Raw genomic sequence first — 17,514 nt, 5'->3', positions numbered from 1 at the left:
AATGGATTTTTCATCCTTGCTTAAGGTAGAAGTATACCAGAATTCAAGTAAGTATTTGAGATACAATACTTGAGGATCGACAGTTAAAGCATAATGAAGTGGGGATGCTTCAAGAAATTTGTTTATTTTGCCCATCAAAGGTTTGTGTTTGGCGTTAAGAGCCACTACATAGTTATTCATATTAAATCTAAGGGTTGATGGATCGAACCCTTTTGGCCATGATGGGCATGCTGTGACCACTTTAGATGGTTTGTATTCGAAACCTATGAGTGATTTGGCTTGTGAAACTTTAGCCATTATTTCTGCAAGGGAAAACTGAAATTGATTGATGAATTTAGGATTTTGGAATTTTGAAAAAGAAAAGATGAGAGAGAATGAATAATTGGGAGTAAATGAAAAATGAAGTAAATGAAGGAATTGCTTTCGATAAATGATAATTATATTTACAGTGGAATACAAAGGGTTTTCCACAATAAATAAAATAAAAAATAATTTTGAAATTCAAACCCAATAAAATAAATTAATATTTTAATAAAAGTACTTTTGATCGGGTTTGAAATCTGAAATATTTTTGGGGTATACGTCCGCATTTAATGCAAAGACGGTCAGGGGCCCACATTTGAGAAAACTTTTCAACCTTTTTAATGCAAAAGTAATCATCATTTTTCTTTACAACACAACTTGTGTGACACGTCAGCAAAAAGGTATCGTTATACAGTAAAAATTACGTGTCTACACAATCAACCAAGTATCCAAAAGACATTACAAAGGACTGACTTATTTTAGAAACGGCTCACAAATTCTGAGCATGGTCAGTTAAAGGAAAATCTGAACCATCTCAGTTTACATAACCATTTTGAAATTATTTCAGGGAACACTTATTTCAGAAATTCTGAGGCATTTCAGTCAAAATATTTTCAGAAAGCAAAATTTCCCCTTAGAGAAAAAAATTTTTAAGTACAAAAATATTTGACACTTCCCCCTGAGGTGATGTTATACAGGATTTAGCATACCTAACTCACTGATGTGATGTTTAAATGTTTTGACATCTAAGGGTTTTGTAAAAAGATCAGCGAGTTGTTTATCAGTGGGAATGAAATGAAGTTCAATATCTCCTTTTGATAATGTGATCACGAATGAAATGATAGCAGAGGTCGATATGCTTGGTTTTGGAATGCATTACAGGATTGTGAGAGTTGGCAATGACACTAGTGTTATCACAGAAAATTGGAGTTTTTGTATACTTATCACCACAGTTAGTTAGTTGGTTCTTAATCCACAGAATCTGAGCACAACAACTTGCTGCAGAAATGTATTCAGCTTCAGCTGTGGAGGGTGACACTGCAGTCTGCTTCTTGCTTGTCCAACTAACCAATTTGCTACCTAGGAAATGACAACCACTTGTGGTACTTTTTTTTTTTTTTTTTTATCTATTTTACAACCTGCATGATCAGAATCTGAATAACCCTTTAGATCGAATTGAGCCTTTGGGATACCAAAGACCAAGTCTGGAGACACTTTTAAGGTATCTGAATATCCTTTTTACAGCATTTAAGTGTGATTCTCTGGGATCAGACTGAAATCTTGTACAAAGACATGTTGTAAACATTATGGTCAGGTCTACTTGCAGTTAAATACACGAGGGACCCCACCATACCACGATATTTTGTGGGATCCACTCATTTCCATTGGGATCCGAGTCCAAAGTTAATGGTGCAGAAATAAGAGTATCTTTTGATGAGACAGAATCAAATTGATATTTCTTCAATAAATCTCTGACATATTTTTCTTGGTTTATAAAGTACTATCACTAGTTTGTTTAACTTGAAGACCCAAGAAATATGTGAAGTCACCCATCGTACTCTTTTCATACTCAGAAGACATTATTTCAGAAAACTGTTTACACATTTTGTCATTTATAGAACCAAGCACAATATCATCAACATAAATTTGTACAAGTAAGATATCACCTTTATCATGCAATATGAATAAGGTGTTATCAATTTCACCCCTTTTAAAACCATGTTTAAGATATGTTTAGTATGAGTATCATACCAGGCTCTAGGTGCTTGTCTCAGACTTCTATACACCCAACGTGGTTTTTCTTCATTGATGAACCTTGGTGGCTGATATACATAAACAACTTCTTCCAATTCACCATTCAGAAACGCACTTTTAACATCCATCTGATAGACCTTGAACTCATGATGAGCTGCAAAAGCTAAGAAGATTCTGATAGCTTCTAATCTAGCAACTGTAGCAAAAGTTTCATCAAAGTCTACACCTTTTTCTTGTGAATAACCCTTTGTAACGAGTCTTGCCTTGTTTCGAATTACATGACCGTCTTCAACCATCTTGTTTCTTGAAGACCCATTTTATCCCATTTGGTTCCTTCTTCAGATTGCTGGGGCCTGGAACAAGTTTCCATACATTGTTCCTTTTGAACTGGTTGAGCTCATCTTGCATTGCATCAATCCAGATTGGGTCTTTCATAGCGTCGTCAATCTTCTTCGGTTCAATCAATGATAAGAAGCTGCCATTTAAGCATTAATCGTTTGTGGCTCTTCTGGTCTGAACCCCTGTACTTGGATCACCAATGATTTGATCAATTGGATGAGATCTTGTCCATTTAGAGTAATAACCAGGATGAACAATGATATCAATGCAGGAATTCCTCTAATTCGCTTCAGGAAGAGCTTCAGAAAAGACTATTTCAGTCTCATCATCTTCTTCTTGTAGATCATGATTGGTGTCATGAAATTCTTCATTATGAGGCACTTCAGTGGAAACTGATATCTGAGGAGAAGCAGTACGCACATCTGATCCAATAGTCAGCTTAGAAGGTAGTTTAAAACTGACTGAAGGATAAAATGGAATGTTGCTTGGCTGAATTTTAGCTGGTTCTGAACTGAGATGATCAGAAGCAGGTTTAGGTGACTAATCAGATTGAACTATGGGATCAGAATCACCGAAACTAATGGAACTTTCTGAGGGTGGTACGGGAGTTGGTTTATTGAAGATTGCAGAATTTGATTTGTCAAAGGTAACATTAATTGACTCATCAACCTTGTCAAATCTCTTGTTATAAACTCTAAAGGCTTTGCAAATAGTTGAATATCTAAGAAGTATCCTTCATCAGCTTTTGCATCAAACTTACCAAGCTGACTGGAATCATTCAGAATATATACTGGACATCCAAATACATGGAAGTATCCAATATTAGGCTTTCTGTTTCTGAGAACTTCATAGGCAGTCTTCTTGTACCTTTTGACATAGACAGATCTTTTCTGAGTGTAGCAAACAGTTGCAACAACTTCAACCCAGAAATTCTTAGGAAGACCAAATTCATTTAGCATACTTCTAACAGCTTCAATCAGCGTTCGATTCTTTCTTTCTACTACACCATTCTGCTCTGGTGTATGGGCTGAGGAGAATTTCTGAGATATGCCAATTTTAGTGCAGAAGGACTCCAGAGTGGCATTTCTAAATTCAGTGCCATTGTCACTTCTGAGCTGACAACTTTTCGCTTGTACTTGAGTTCAAGTTGTTTAATGAGGGCAATAATTTTAGCAGTAGCTTCACTTTTGGATCTGAGAAAGATCACCCAACAATATCTTAAGTATTCATCAACAACTACAAGGGTGTACTTCTTTCCTGCTCTTGTCTGAACATTCACAGGACCAAAGAGATCCATGTGAAACATGTGAAGAGGTTCAGTGAAGCTAAAATTCTGTTTGGTCTTGAATTAAGCTCTTTTCTTCTTTCCCATTTCTTAACCTAGACATGGCTTGTCTTTGTTGAAAGACATTGGAGGTATCCCTTCAGCAAGTTGTTTTCTTGACAACATATTAATATATTTGAAGTTTAGATGGGATAATTTCTTGTGCCACAACCAGTTTGTGTGCTTATCTTCCTTTGTATAGAAACATTGTTCATTGGGTGAACTTTCCATATCAATGACATAAATGTTTCCTTTCCTTGGTGTAACAAACACTACCTTCCAATCCCTGTTGAATATTGTGCCTTGTGAAACATCAAATAGAACCTTAAATCCATCATTACGAAGTTGACTGATACTGATCAGGTTGTATTTCAAACCATTCACACATGCAACTCGTGTGAATTTGACTTGACCATTGTTCAGAACACTATATACCTCAGTTTGTCCACTTCCATCATTTTCAAATGTTATTGAGGGCCCCTCTTGCACCCTATATTCCTCCAGCAGGGTTTTATTACCAATCATGGTTCTGCCAGCTGCACTGTCAAGATACCATATATACTTCTTCCGGTCTCCCTGCACATACACAAAGATTAGTCCTTTTTGGGAACCCATCTCTTGATGAGTTCTCTGGACTCTCCCTTAGACATCTCCTTTGGTTCAGGAGGTACTGAAGGATCAAAAGGGATCTCAGTCATTACTTCAGATGACACAAAAACTTTTTGTTTGATGGTCTCTTTAACCTTTTTCTTTTCAGATTTTTGTTTATTCTGTTTTAATTGCTTAGAAAAAGGTTTTGAAGTTTGTTTTGGTTGAAGAGGAGTACTTTCCACATTTTCCAAACGTGCACTACAACTTTTCACTTGTCTAGCCAACAATTGGAATTGTTTCTCTAACCTTAACAAAATTGATTCTTCATTAGACACCTGAGCCTTACCTGAATCTGAGGTACGTAGATGGCTCAGTGGGGGAGACAAATTTCTTCTTCTTTTGATTCTTGGGAATCTTGGATGAAGACTCAGGGGATGGTTTTTTGGACATAGCCTTCTTATCTGAAGCATTGGTCTGAGGTGCTTCAGATTTACCATCAGAATGTTCTTGGGCCTTATCAATCACAGTCTTTTGATTGCCAATTTCCTTAAAAATTATTTCTGGTTTCATTTATTTTAGAAGTGCATCTGAATCAGTGATTATTTGTAAGTCCATCGGGTCTTGTACTCTTATCTAACCGAGATTGACTTAAGGATTGGCCGAGGTGCGGAAATTCCTTGAGATAACCCACGGTTTATATATCAACCTCTAGATGATATACATATCACTATACATATATATATATATCTTTTTGCGACATAGTAAACACACTGGAAACGGCTCTCCGGATTCACCTTACCAAACACGTGGTAATCTAAATCTATGAGCCAAATCCATGTAACATATCATGTCTAAATCAAAGAAAAAGAAAGGAAAGAAGGATCGAAGTGATGAAGAAATTCTTGAAGAATTAAAAAAACATGATCAATCATATATACAAGATTTTGAAACCAATAAACGCTATGTACAATCGTACATTCTTAGATCATTAAAATTAGTTATATCGAGTAATCCTGCTTCAATTGCCGATCCAATTGCTTCAACCACCATGCCGCCGCCATTAACCACTCTCCAGCCCCCGCAATCTGTCCAATCACCACACTTGTCGGCCGCTGCTGTTCAATTGATGGATGTTGGAGGGTCAATTGGGGGTGGGGCCGTTCCTGTCCTCGATTCTGATGCTCAATCGAGCGGTTCTAAGGTTGAGGCTGCCGAAACCCTAAATACAAATCAAACCGCCGCCTGGCCAGCCACCACAAAACACCACCATGCTGACGTCTTTTGATGATATTCAACATATTGATGATTTGATGATTAAGGAAGGCTTGGAATCGTTGTCTGAAGGTGAGAAATTAATTTCAAAAGATAAGGTGGTTGAATTGAATAGGCTTTTGGTTGAACACTTGATCAAAAACCCTAATTTCGACTCACCCACCGTAAAACCACCATCGGCCGCCACTATTCCGGCCACCTCAAACCGTGAGGGCCCACTTGAAGTAAATGAGGGCTCAGTTTCTTGCACTCAGTCGCGGATGATTCACTCTGATGAAGTTGAGGAACCTTTTGGTGTTACACGTGAAAGTGACAAACCCGGTGATAATATTGAAACAAATTTAGCACCGGCCACCATTGAAAAAGTGGCTGACTCATGGGATAAAAATGTCACTACAAGTGTTGATGATGGTAGGGACTTGAATGATTCTAATGGTGATGGCCTACACTCGACTGCCGAACCAACATTGCATGGTTTGCATGCAAATGTTGGTGATTATATTGTACCTCCTATGCCAGAAGCACCAAAGTTCTCTCCTGATGCTGCTTACTTTCAGCCGACTGCATGTCATGGAAATGACATTCATCCTGCTACAGATGAAGCCCCTTTGCATGATTTTTCTCCTAATGATCTTGGTGGACAACCTGATAGTCCTAAGGTTCAGCAGCCGCATACTTATGCTTCCATTTTTCAGGATGCGGCTAACATCAGCAAGAAAGGTAAATTGAGATTCATCCCTCCGGTTGTTACTGATTCAGGTATATTTAGAGTTGTTATCCCACGTGATCTTTTAATGCAACAAAGTGAATGTTGGAATAATACTCTAGTTGGTCATTTCATTGGTAAACGTCCTGCCTTCCCTTTTGTGCAATTTCATGCAAATCATTTATGGAAAAAGTTTGGTTTGGAGGATGTGATATTGAATGACCAGGATTTCTTTTTGTTTAAGTTCAAGTCTGATCAGGGTCAGTTGCATGTGTTTGAGAATGGGCCCTGGTTATTTAATGACATTCCTATAATGCTAAGGAAATAGGAACCTGAAATCTGGTTTGATAAACCAGTTCTCAATAAGGTTTCCCTCTGGGTTAACATTTATGATTTGCCAGCTATTATGTGTAATTATGATATTCTCAGCCACTTGGTTAGTTCTATTGGTGTCCCTATTGCTGTTGACTGATATACTGCTGAAATGTGTGAAAACAAGAAAGGCAAGGCAGTGTTTGCTAGAGTTTTGGTTGAGTTTGACTTATTGAGAGATATTCCTATGTTTGCTGAGGCTGAGATTCTAGATTCTGTGAGACGGTTCAGACTTGAGTATCATTGGCTACCTTCTAGGTGTTCACATTGTAAGATTTTTGGGCATAAATTTGATGATTGCAATGTGAGACCAAGGGCACAGAAAGAGATGGAAGCCCGGATGGCTTCTGCAGCTCTAGCATCACAGGTAGGTCCATCAAGGACCAAGGTAGGCCCAACAGGGACCAAGGTAGGCCCAACAGGGGCCTAACAGGCTACTCCAGCCAAGGTCCAGGATCAGGATGGGTTTCAAAAGCCCAAGAGACGAAAAAGGAGGCCCAAAAAATCCCCATATTTATCTATGCCTAAGCCCAAGGTCATATATGTCCCTAAAAAGACAAATGACCCAAAGGGTAAGGCCCAGTAGCAGCTACTCCTACTCCAACCACTACAGATTCATCAGCTCCAGTCAGATTTCCTGCTGCTCCAGTTCCACAGAGACCACTCCAGATTCATACGGACACAATTCCAGACACTTACTCAGGTACACAGGCTCATACAGATCATGATTCTATACTTACACCACCTGGTCGTGCTGTTGTGACTAGGAACCAGTATGATGTACTATGCCAGATTAACACTGATGATGTTAGTATTCCCTCGGTTGAGCCTTATTTTCATGCTACACATGCTACTGGGGATGATGATGATATGAATGCTGAAGAAGATGTTGAGTCGGATGATGGTTTTGGTCAGTTCATGAAGATGGACGACTAGCACTGTTTTTTTTTTACTCTTATTGTTTAGATTGCTAGTTTCATTATTTATTGGGTTTCTGGGCCTGTCCAGTTACTTAGTTGCTTCATTTCCTGCACCATAGGTCCCCTTTATCTTATTCTCGGGGGCCTGTGGGGGCATTACTTTGTAAATGTTTATTGCATTTATAATACGTTTACCTTTATAAAAAAAAATAATTCTATGAGCCGTTTCGGGAGGCCGGGTGTGTGTTTGCGGTTCGTGCACGAGACGAGTATTACCCACAAGATAGACCGTGTGTGTTCTTGGTTTTCTCTCTCTAGGAATTGCTCGTTTCTCTCTCTATACTCTTGTTGGAACACGCATGACACACACCCTCTATTTATAGGCAAGTGACCAGGAACACACAAATGGCATTTTGCGTGTTCTGAAACGCCCAGGCCCAATACTATATGCGTGTTTCTTATGGTCAAGGCCCATTAGGGTTTTGGCCTGTTTTGCATGTTTCCCTGAACACACAAAACGTTTGAGTGTTTTTGTGATCAAGCATACTTTTGCTTGTTTCCACAGAAACTCTCAAACCATTTGAGAGTTCTTGAGAACAAGCATACTTTTGCTTGTTTCTAAGAAACTCTCAAATGACCATTTGAGTGTTCTTACTTTGAACAAGTAAATCTTTTGCTTGTTCCTAAGAACCCTCAAATAACACTTAGGATATAATTAGTAAATGTCTTTACTGCTGTCAAGATGCGGAACTGACATTGTACTCTGAGTTAATGTCTTAACTGCTGTCAAGACGCAGAACCGACATTAACTCAATAATGCTTTAACTGCTGTAAATATACGCAGAACTAGCATTAGCCTTCGACAACATATCAACTGCTGTGAATATGCAGAAACAACGTCATCTATATTACCTATTGCAAGTGTGTATATAAGATAATGTTAATACTGCTGTAAATACGCAGAAACACAATTATCTTAATTTCCCTGTGGAAGTACATTAAGTTAATATCTCAACTGCTGTTAATACGCAAAAACAATATTAACTTAATGACTATTTACATGTTATGTCTAAAACCTGCAAAATACAAATAATAAACAAACATATAAACATAATTGGATCCCAATTGGCTCAACAAAATATGCCAAGGTAATATTAAGGACAAACGGTAATTACAAGATAATTACAAGACTTGAACTTATAAATAAAAATACTTCACATATCTAGAATGCTCATGTCACTGAGAATCATGCACTAACAGTCTCCCCCTTGACATCAGCATCAAGATATGGCCTTCAAGTCTTCCGTTTGTCATCTTAAGTGGTCGCCAAAAACCCTGTCATTAGGAACGTCAGTCTTGGATACAAGTGCTTCAGCACCTGGCTTCATGACAACTAAGGAGATCACACTTCAATCATTCTTGGATGGAGCCCTTGCTTATGCTTCTGGCTCAACCGACATCTGAAGAAGCTACATTTGGTTTCACCCCACTCGGTGCCCCTGCTTCTGCATCCGGCTCATTAACAATTGGAGGAACCACATTTTGATCCATTCTAATTGGTGACCCTGCATCCATATATGGCTCATAATCAACTGGAGGAACCCTTATTTGTCTCCTTTCAGATGGAGCCCTAGCTCTCACCTTTATAGTTACTTCTTTAAAGAACCTTCGACTATCAGCATGGATATACTCAGCTAAACTGAACTTCACCATCCTTTCATATACACATTTTATCTCTGTGAAGAGCTGTGAACTTCTTAGTTGATGTCTGTGTAATCTCTTCAAGTCTTTTCTTGATAGATTAACAAACTCGTGTGGATCGTAGACTCTCAACAACTCCTTGTGCCCAGTAGCTTGTGTTAACATAACAACGGCAGCGGCACTGTAGTCATCTACTTTCTAATAATCTATGTCACCAAGCATGTTCTGCGGCCATTTCTTCAAAGGAACCCTGCGAACATTCTTGATCTTGTTAATGAATTTAACAACGATCTCTTCACCATTTGTTCCTTGAGTGACACGCATCTTTCTCGGAGTTGGCTTGAATTTGAGCTTTCTAGGATCCGAATTACTACTCTTTCTGGTATAGTGATCATTCTTGATCTAGCTCTCAAACAACTTCGCACGCTTGTGATTACCTATAAGCCTAAGTCTTGCAAGAGCAAAGAAGTCCGCTCTTGGCATTGAATTAAAAGATTCAATGTTAGGCTCAAGGTACTGACAACCATCCAGTCTTTTTATCAAGTAAAGCTTCTTTTCCTCATCAAAAGTCCAACAGAGGATAAGTTCTTTTAGATTTGAAGCTCGAGGATCCTTTATTGACTCGAAGTATCCATGTGGAAGGGGTACATCCGCAAAGCGGTATGGATGATTAGGATCTCCACGATAAACATTTGGCAAAACATGATAATACTCATCTTCATCATCAAAAGCAAAAGTATCATTAATTTCTTTGCCCGAATCATCTGTGAAGCTTCTAACAACCAACTTAGCATCCCTTCCTGTATCCTCCTTGTAATAGACTGAGAAGTCCAAATACTAAGCAGGAAGCTCATAATAGGACTTGATCTTACGTTCCTTCTGACCATCAGACTTGAAGAGATTCGGGTCTTCAGTTAGAGCATTCTCATACTCTGAGTGAGGTATCAATTCCCCCTCCTCTGAGCCTTCCGAATCAACTTCAGCAATGTCATCCAAGTCTTTAAGAGCATCAATGGCAATAAGCTCCTCTTCACTCTCGGATTCTAATGCATGAGTCTGGAAACCGACACCTACATCTCTAGTCGGTAATGGAAAGGTATCTTCAACAATACCCTTCCCTTTGTCTTGAGTCGTAGGAGCCTGAGAGGTACCAACATCATCATGCTAGCTTTGCTCCCCCTGAAATGTAGCAACAGGAGTGCCAATCCGTATGCCCTTTGATAATCTTGAGATCTCTTCTTCTTGTCTGCTAGGAATATTGATCTCACCCTCTCTCCTTTGCTTCCTGAGATCACCATCCTTGCCATTTGGATTATTCTCCCCTTAAGATCCAAGATTATCAACTATCTCAGCTAGCTTGACATAATTTGCATCAAAGCTTGCTAGACCTTCAGTTTGGCTCTCTATAGCCTCTTTATGCTTGTTCAGCTTCTTGACAACTCTTTTTAGACGTACAGTTGTCTCGGCCTGATTTTTCTATAGAGCCTCATGACTAGTCTGAAGTTGAATACTTTCTTTCTTCAACTCCTCAAGCATTTGATGGTGTGACTCTTCTTGCTTTGAAAATCTTTCCGTTAAGCTTACAATCAGCACTCTCAAGACTTCCATTTCTTTCTCTAATCCTGACACAATGTCTTCATTAGATCTTGATGAGCTTGGTTGAGAAGAAGTCATAGATGGTTCACCTCCTCCAGCAAGTCTTCTCCTTTTATGCTGTTGAGACGAACTATCTTCATTAACTTTGGAAGCTCCTGACATCTTAATGTCTTGAGTATCTGTAATTCAAAAGAAACAATAAGAATGTTACAAACTTTACCAAAGATAATATATGTCGAACTCTAAAGCTCTTAATCATTTCCTAAGCCCTTAAAACACCATGTTTCATCGGCTCTAGAAATGTTATCAACTTTAACAATCGACCAATTGTGTCAATCTTTAAGGTTCTTAAACATTTTGTAAGCCCTTAGAACTCTTAGTTCTATAGACTCTGAGAATGTTATCCGCCTTAACCATCGACAGTCATTGTCAAAATTAAAATTCTTAAACATTTTCTAAGCCCTTGAAACTCTTTGTTTCATCGGCTCCGAAAGTGTTATCAATTTTAATTATTGACAAGCAATATCAAAGTTTAAAGCCTTTAATCACTTTCTAAGCCCATGAAACTTTTAGTTTCATCGGCTCCAAAAGTGTTATCCACTTTAAACAATGACATATATATTGAATGATAAACTATATTATTCTTCGTGAAATAGAAACCATTTGTTTACATGTTCCACTAAAATATTATATAGTTTATCAAAACAACATGTCGGAATTAAAACTTTTATAGTTTTTCACAAGAAGTGAGACCATTTTTCTCAAAATCTTTGAAAAAGATGTTTAAGTTTTAATAAACGACAACATAAGGCACATGTTTAAGTTTTAACATCTTCATCGGGATTTTCGGCTCTGTTACCAACTGACGCAGCGACAAAAAGGGGAAAATAATTGAACCTGTTGATTTTAAGAATAACCAGGAACAACTCTTCAAATTATCGTTGATTCATAATGAATACCGACAACTTGGAAAGTTCACACACGCTAACATACACTTGTGATAGGGAAGAAAAACGAAATTTATATATTGATCAAAAACTATCTTCATAACAAAACTTAAATCCCTATTTATAGGGGTAACCATAATAATGAAACTGAAACCATAAATAAACAAAATTAATTACATAGGAAAATAAAGAGTCAAGATAATAAAGATATAATTCTAGAACGTTCTGTAGAGTTCCCGATTATTCCATACGGGTATCGGGTCCGACCAATTCCAAGTCCAAATGCTACCGCATCATTTATGTTATTTGGGATGCATACTAAGTACTTTCTAAAGTTCCTCTATGGTTATGTCCATAGTACTGCTATATATATATAGATTAATATTATTTTCCAAAGGCAATTGCTTGTTTTACAATAAAAAATGTATGTATTTTTTTATAATGATTCATGATTTTCAACAATTTATTTCTTGATTATAAAATCTACAGATCGAAATTAAAGGATCCAAAAAGAAATACCTCTTAGAATTTTGTTTTGCATGATCAGGGTATGGAAGCAGCCTACATGATATTGCTACAAACTTACAACTCAAACTTTGATTGTGGTTTTATGGATGTTGGTAACAATGATTTGATTGGAACGTTGGGAACTAATACATTTTGAAGGATGTTTTTGTCACCCATGTAGTATTATTTGTAAGAGTACTTGTGTTGTTTCATGTATTTCTTAAAAATTGTTAAAACCAAACACATTTTAATCTTTATCAAAATTGAATTCAATTTACTTTAAGTACACAAAATTACTCCGACACACAAAAACCTAATTTACGGTTATTTCTTCTATATAATTATGTAAACTAATAAAAAAATTCACAAAATTATGTGAATTTATCGGTGTTTAATATGGGATTTAGATCTAGTAGAATATATAAAAGGTACATTTTGGGGAAGTAAATGTTAGACAGGGGCTATTTACTTTATAATATAGTATGGATAAGTAAAATGGTATATGTTAATTCATAATGTGTTCCAACAAAGTACATCGATTTACAAAAATCACTTATCAGCATAAATATGAGTTAATATGCAACATCCTCCAATTTTGAGGTACACGAGCCGTTATTAAACATTATAAAGTTGATGATTCCCACCAAGAATTTGATCACCGGGTCATGCTAATTCCATATGAATAACACGCCCGCCTTCATCCTGAATCTTAATCCAGTTTAGTTTCATCTTCAATCTTGATAAAAAAAAATTGTTATCATTTCACTCAAGTCCCACCTACTCCTATAGCTGCAATCTTGGCGCAGAATCTCTCTTGACTCTCTTCCTCCTTGAAAGTCTCTCCATTGCGAGGAATATCTTCACGATCATCTTTGTCTAGATGCGAACAATTTCATATCCTTCATGGTTCATGGATGTTACCGACTTCCTAACAGGTTTAAACAGACAAAACCTTAATTGTAAAGTGATAAACTTATAAACATGAAAAGGATGGTATGGCATCAAACATCAAGTAGATTAGTAGAAAGATGGGAAAAAAGATGTAGCAAACTTTTATGCATAGTGAGGGAAGATAACGAATGAGAAATATATAAAATTTGTGATCTGATAAAATTAAAAGTAACTACTTTATGAAGCATCTTTTTTTCCATGAAACAGTAATTTGACAGGAACACTGAAGCTAACCTTTATGTTGACTGTTCAACAGCCATATTATCACTGTCGTTTCCATCATCAGTACATTTTCCAGAACATCGGCATATGCATATTTTTACATGGATCACAATCTATGCTCTATATTAAGAAGATAATTTCAGTTTTCATCATCCACGTCAACAATGTCATAACAAACACAAAAGACTATAATGTTATAGAACTTTAAGGATATTCTGGTTACGATCCTAAAATAAAACAATCAAAGAAAAGTAATTAAAATCTTTTAAAAGAGAAGCGGATGTACCAGAGAATTTTGCCAAAGGAGTCTATCCAACAACATTAGTTGTGTACTTAGCCTCCTGATGTTGTGTTTTAGCATGGCAAAAAACATAATGAGAACCTATAGTTATACTAGAATTTATGAAGAGCTACTAGACTGACCTGCAGCTGCTGATATGGCTAATATCTCTACGCCTCTCTTAAGTTTTACCAGTTTCTGATTTGAGTATGTCTTGGGAATTTGATTAAAAAACACACAACAAATTCTGTTAAAAACGGTATTTTACATTTACTAATAATTCACAGTCAAACTGGAACAACAAAACTCATTCATAATCACATTCTTATCAAATGAATATAAGGAATACATATATCATAAACATTAACAAAAGGGTATTTAAAAGGCAGCGCAACACTATGTACATGTCCTATGGCAGTTGTACTCAAAACTTAACAAAGTTCAAGTAAAACTGACACGAAAAAAATAAATAATTGTGGTTAAAGTGATAAATTATTACAAGATTTGTAATTAATCTATTATTAACTGGACTAATAAAACAAATTTTAGAGTTATTAAAAAAGTGAATGTAGGTATTATTATCACATTGTATTAATGAAAAAAGAAAAACAAACTAAAAGAGGAGACGGTGAAATATATACCTTCATGTCACTTGATAGTTTTTTAAAAGTGTATTTCGACTTTAGGAATATGGGAAATAAGGGGTCTATAGAATCCTCTTTTGCTCATCATCTTTTCTTTCAGTTCTTTATTTGGGCAACTGCTTATATACAAACTCAAAAGTGAAGATAAGAGCGTTTCTGGTAGATCTTTCATCTTTGGACAATCAGCAATTCTGAGATGTTGGAGGGAGGTGAGGTGTTCGAGTCCTGATGATATACTTTCCATTTTCTTAAAACAAATTAATATAAGTTCACTAAGAGATGGTGATAATGAATATGGAAGAAATGCGGCTGGGAAACTCTCGATGTCGTCTTCATCTTCTATGGATGATGATCTAAATCCACCCCATAAAACTAGTTCAACGAGTGAGATTGGAAGTGGCCCCCATTCTGATATGGGCCTCTTCAATATCCCTATACGTAATGAATCCAATTTAGGAGGCCAAACCCCAATTACATCATTGCTTCTTCTGCGGGGAGGGCCATCCATACTTGTACATTTCGAGATTTCCAGATACTTTAACGAGGTGAGAGTCTGCAAATTGGGAAATACCTTTATTTTCCTACAATTTATAATTTCCAGCTTGGTGACCTGAATGAAACATCTAAATATCGTTACTGATTTCAGATTTTCCCAACCGACAATGTTTAAGACTTGAAGCATGGACGGGATGTTTATGTTGTTGTTAATTATTATTACCATTTGCTTTTCCAACTCCTCTTTCAATACCGAATTACAATTCCTTATATCCAATGAATTGAGCTTCTGCCATCCTCCTCCTTCGGTTGGGAAGGTGACACATGTAATTGAATTACAATCATATATCCAATGTTTCAATATTCCCTGGACAACTCAGATGCTTGAGATTCTTACACCTCCATATCTTTATCATCTTAAGAGATGTTAAGAAGGGTAGGTTGCTCCCTTCCCCTTCCTCTTTCTCTCCTCCTATTTTCACCAATTTCCCACAATACCATACTTTCAACTTTTTTAGATTCATAAGAATCTCCTTACATGCCTCTGATGCTTCCCACAAATTTCTTAGTTTTTCACAACCGCTGATTCTTAATTCTTCAAGAGCCCCAAGATACTCAACAACACTACCCCACATCTTATCACGAAGTCCTAATATATGTATTATACTCAATTTGGTGATTGATGAAGCTAAACCAACCAGACTTGTCAACAAAACACCACCACAATTCCATACCTTTAAATTCCTTAACGAGGGTAGTGCTTTAAGTGATACTTTTACCAAATTAGGACAACGATTCACAAGAAGCTCTTGAAGGCATGAAAACACTATTTCATCACCATTTGCTGATCGTACCTCCCATCGTGCCATATTAGGACATTCTTCTATATGAAGCTCTTTAAGGCATGGAAACACAACAACACCCACATTAACTGACCATACCTCCCATTGTGGCATGTTTTTAAATCTTAGAATCTCAAGTGAAGGGAATGTTGTAGGACCATTCCCGAGTAACTCTAAACCTACCTCTTTTACATCATCCATGCTTTCAATAAACAACTTCTTCAGTGAAGACATATGCCCAAGTGGTGGCAAAAATTTACAATTTCTACATTTGTGAATGGAAACACTAGTCAACATTATGAACGATGAATCTGTGACCCATTTTGGAAATTTTGTGCCCCCATATGACACAACTTCAAGTAATTTCAGATTATCACTATGAGGCTTAATTAAGCATATCCAGGACCTCTGTTTCAAGTCTTTGCTTTTGAGATTTATCAAACACATCACTTCATTCCACCACCCCACTAGGCCTCATCTGTGATAGGTCCATCTCTTGTGCCTGATCATTGTTTTGTAATTTGTCTAGCCCATCAATGCAAACTCTCCGACGAAGATTCTTCAAGTTCTTTAACCCACTTATTGGAAACCCGTTTTCACCCCCGATACGGATCTTAGAAAGAGTTTGTAGGCTTTTCATCTCACCAATACCTAAAGGTATCTTCTTCAATAGTCAAGTGTCCCTAATGTCTAAATGCCGCAAATTTTTGAGCTTTAAGAAGCTGTCAAGCAACTTTATCAAATTGTCACAACCAAAGACGATCAACGTCTATAAGTTATAAAGATTACCAATATTGTCTGGTAAATGTGTGATTGGAGATTGAGATAGATTAAGATACCGCAGGTGCCTCAAATTTCCAACGAACTCTGGTACCTTTACTTCCATATTTTATTCAAGCAAAGAACCCTTAATAATGGTAACTGGAGAAGAATGTCAAACAAAATCTTATTAGGTAAATAAATCTTTTCAAATTATTTCTCGACACAATCGGAACTGCAAAAAACGACCTTAAACTATTTGCGCTTTTGAATGCCTGAAACTTTTTGTAGGTCATAAGTTCCTCACGAACAAAGGACATGTGGCGGCAGTTTTTCAAGCTTTGCATTTCATCTTTATTCTTCATTTCAATGTCTAACCTTACAAAAAAATCTCCGGCAACAGATGTTGCCTAATCATTCATGAGATCATGCATCACAAACAACGATTTATCACTATTTACATGTTCAAAACATGACTTTGACAACATCTCACCGAAATACTTCTCACCCAAATGTTTAATTTTTGTTGGCTCACCTGTAGTTGATTTGTGCAAAAACCCCTCGGCTATCCACAGAAGAATCAAGTCCTCTTTCTCAAAAACATAATCTTTGGGGAACAAGGAAGTGTATGCAAACATTTGCTTCAAACATGCAGAAAGCTCATGGTAGCTTAGTCGAAGGGCAGGAAGAATACCGCCTTCATCTTTCAAGCTCCATATCTTACTATTCAACAGTTCTTTCCAATCTTCTTCATTTGTTCTTGTTTTCAATGAAGTTCCAAGTGATTTTAAAGCCAATGGCAAGCCATCACATTTTTGTACGATGCCCTCACCATATGATCTGAGTGTTGCATATGAATTGAAGTTAGTTGCATCAAGTGAATGTTGAGCAAACAAACACAAAGCATCTCCATGTGACAACTTATTTAGATGGTATGGATTATCTTTTCCTAATTGTTGAAGCAACTCCGTCTTTCGAGTTGTGATGA

General features: G+C 36.9%; 1 protein-coding gene across 1 annotated transcript; it reads right to left on the bottom strand.

Moving 5' to 3' along the window:
- Window positions 1–12,820: 12,820 nt before the first annotated feature.
- On the bottom strand, window positions 12,821–16,754 carry LOC122589164 (putative disease resistance RPP13-like protein 1). The gene is made up of 5 exons (XM_043761413.1): window positions 14,428–16,754; window positions 13,930–13,999; window positions 13,793–13,847; window positions 13,519–13,626; window positions 12,821–13,261 (listed from the first exon to the last, which is right to left on the bottom strand). The coding sequence occupies exon 1, from the start codon at window positions 16,212–16,214 to the stop codon at window positions 15,267–15,269; it is 948 nt and encodes a 315-aa protein (XP_043617348.1). The 5' UTR covers window positions 16,215–16,754; the 3' UTR covers window positions 12,821–13,261; window positions 13,519–13,626; window positions 13,793–13,847; window positions 13,930–13,999; window positions 14,428–15,266.
- Window positions 16,755–17,514: the final 760 nt, after the last annotated feature.

The sequence above is a fragment of the Erigeron canadensis genome, chromosome 2, assembly GCF_010389155.1.
Source record: "Erigeron canadensis isolate Cc75 chromosome 2, C_canadensis_v1, whole genome shotgun sequence".
Lineage (NCBI taxonomy): Eukaryota > Viridiplantae > Streptophyta > Magnoliopsida > Asterales > Asteraceae > Erigeron > Erigeron canadensis.
Note: the sequence above shows the minus strand (reverse complement) of the source record. Positions and strands in the feature narration are given on the sequence as shown.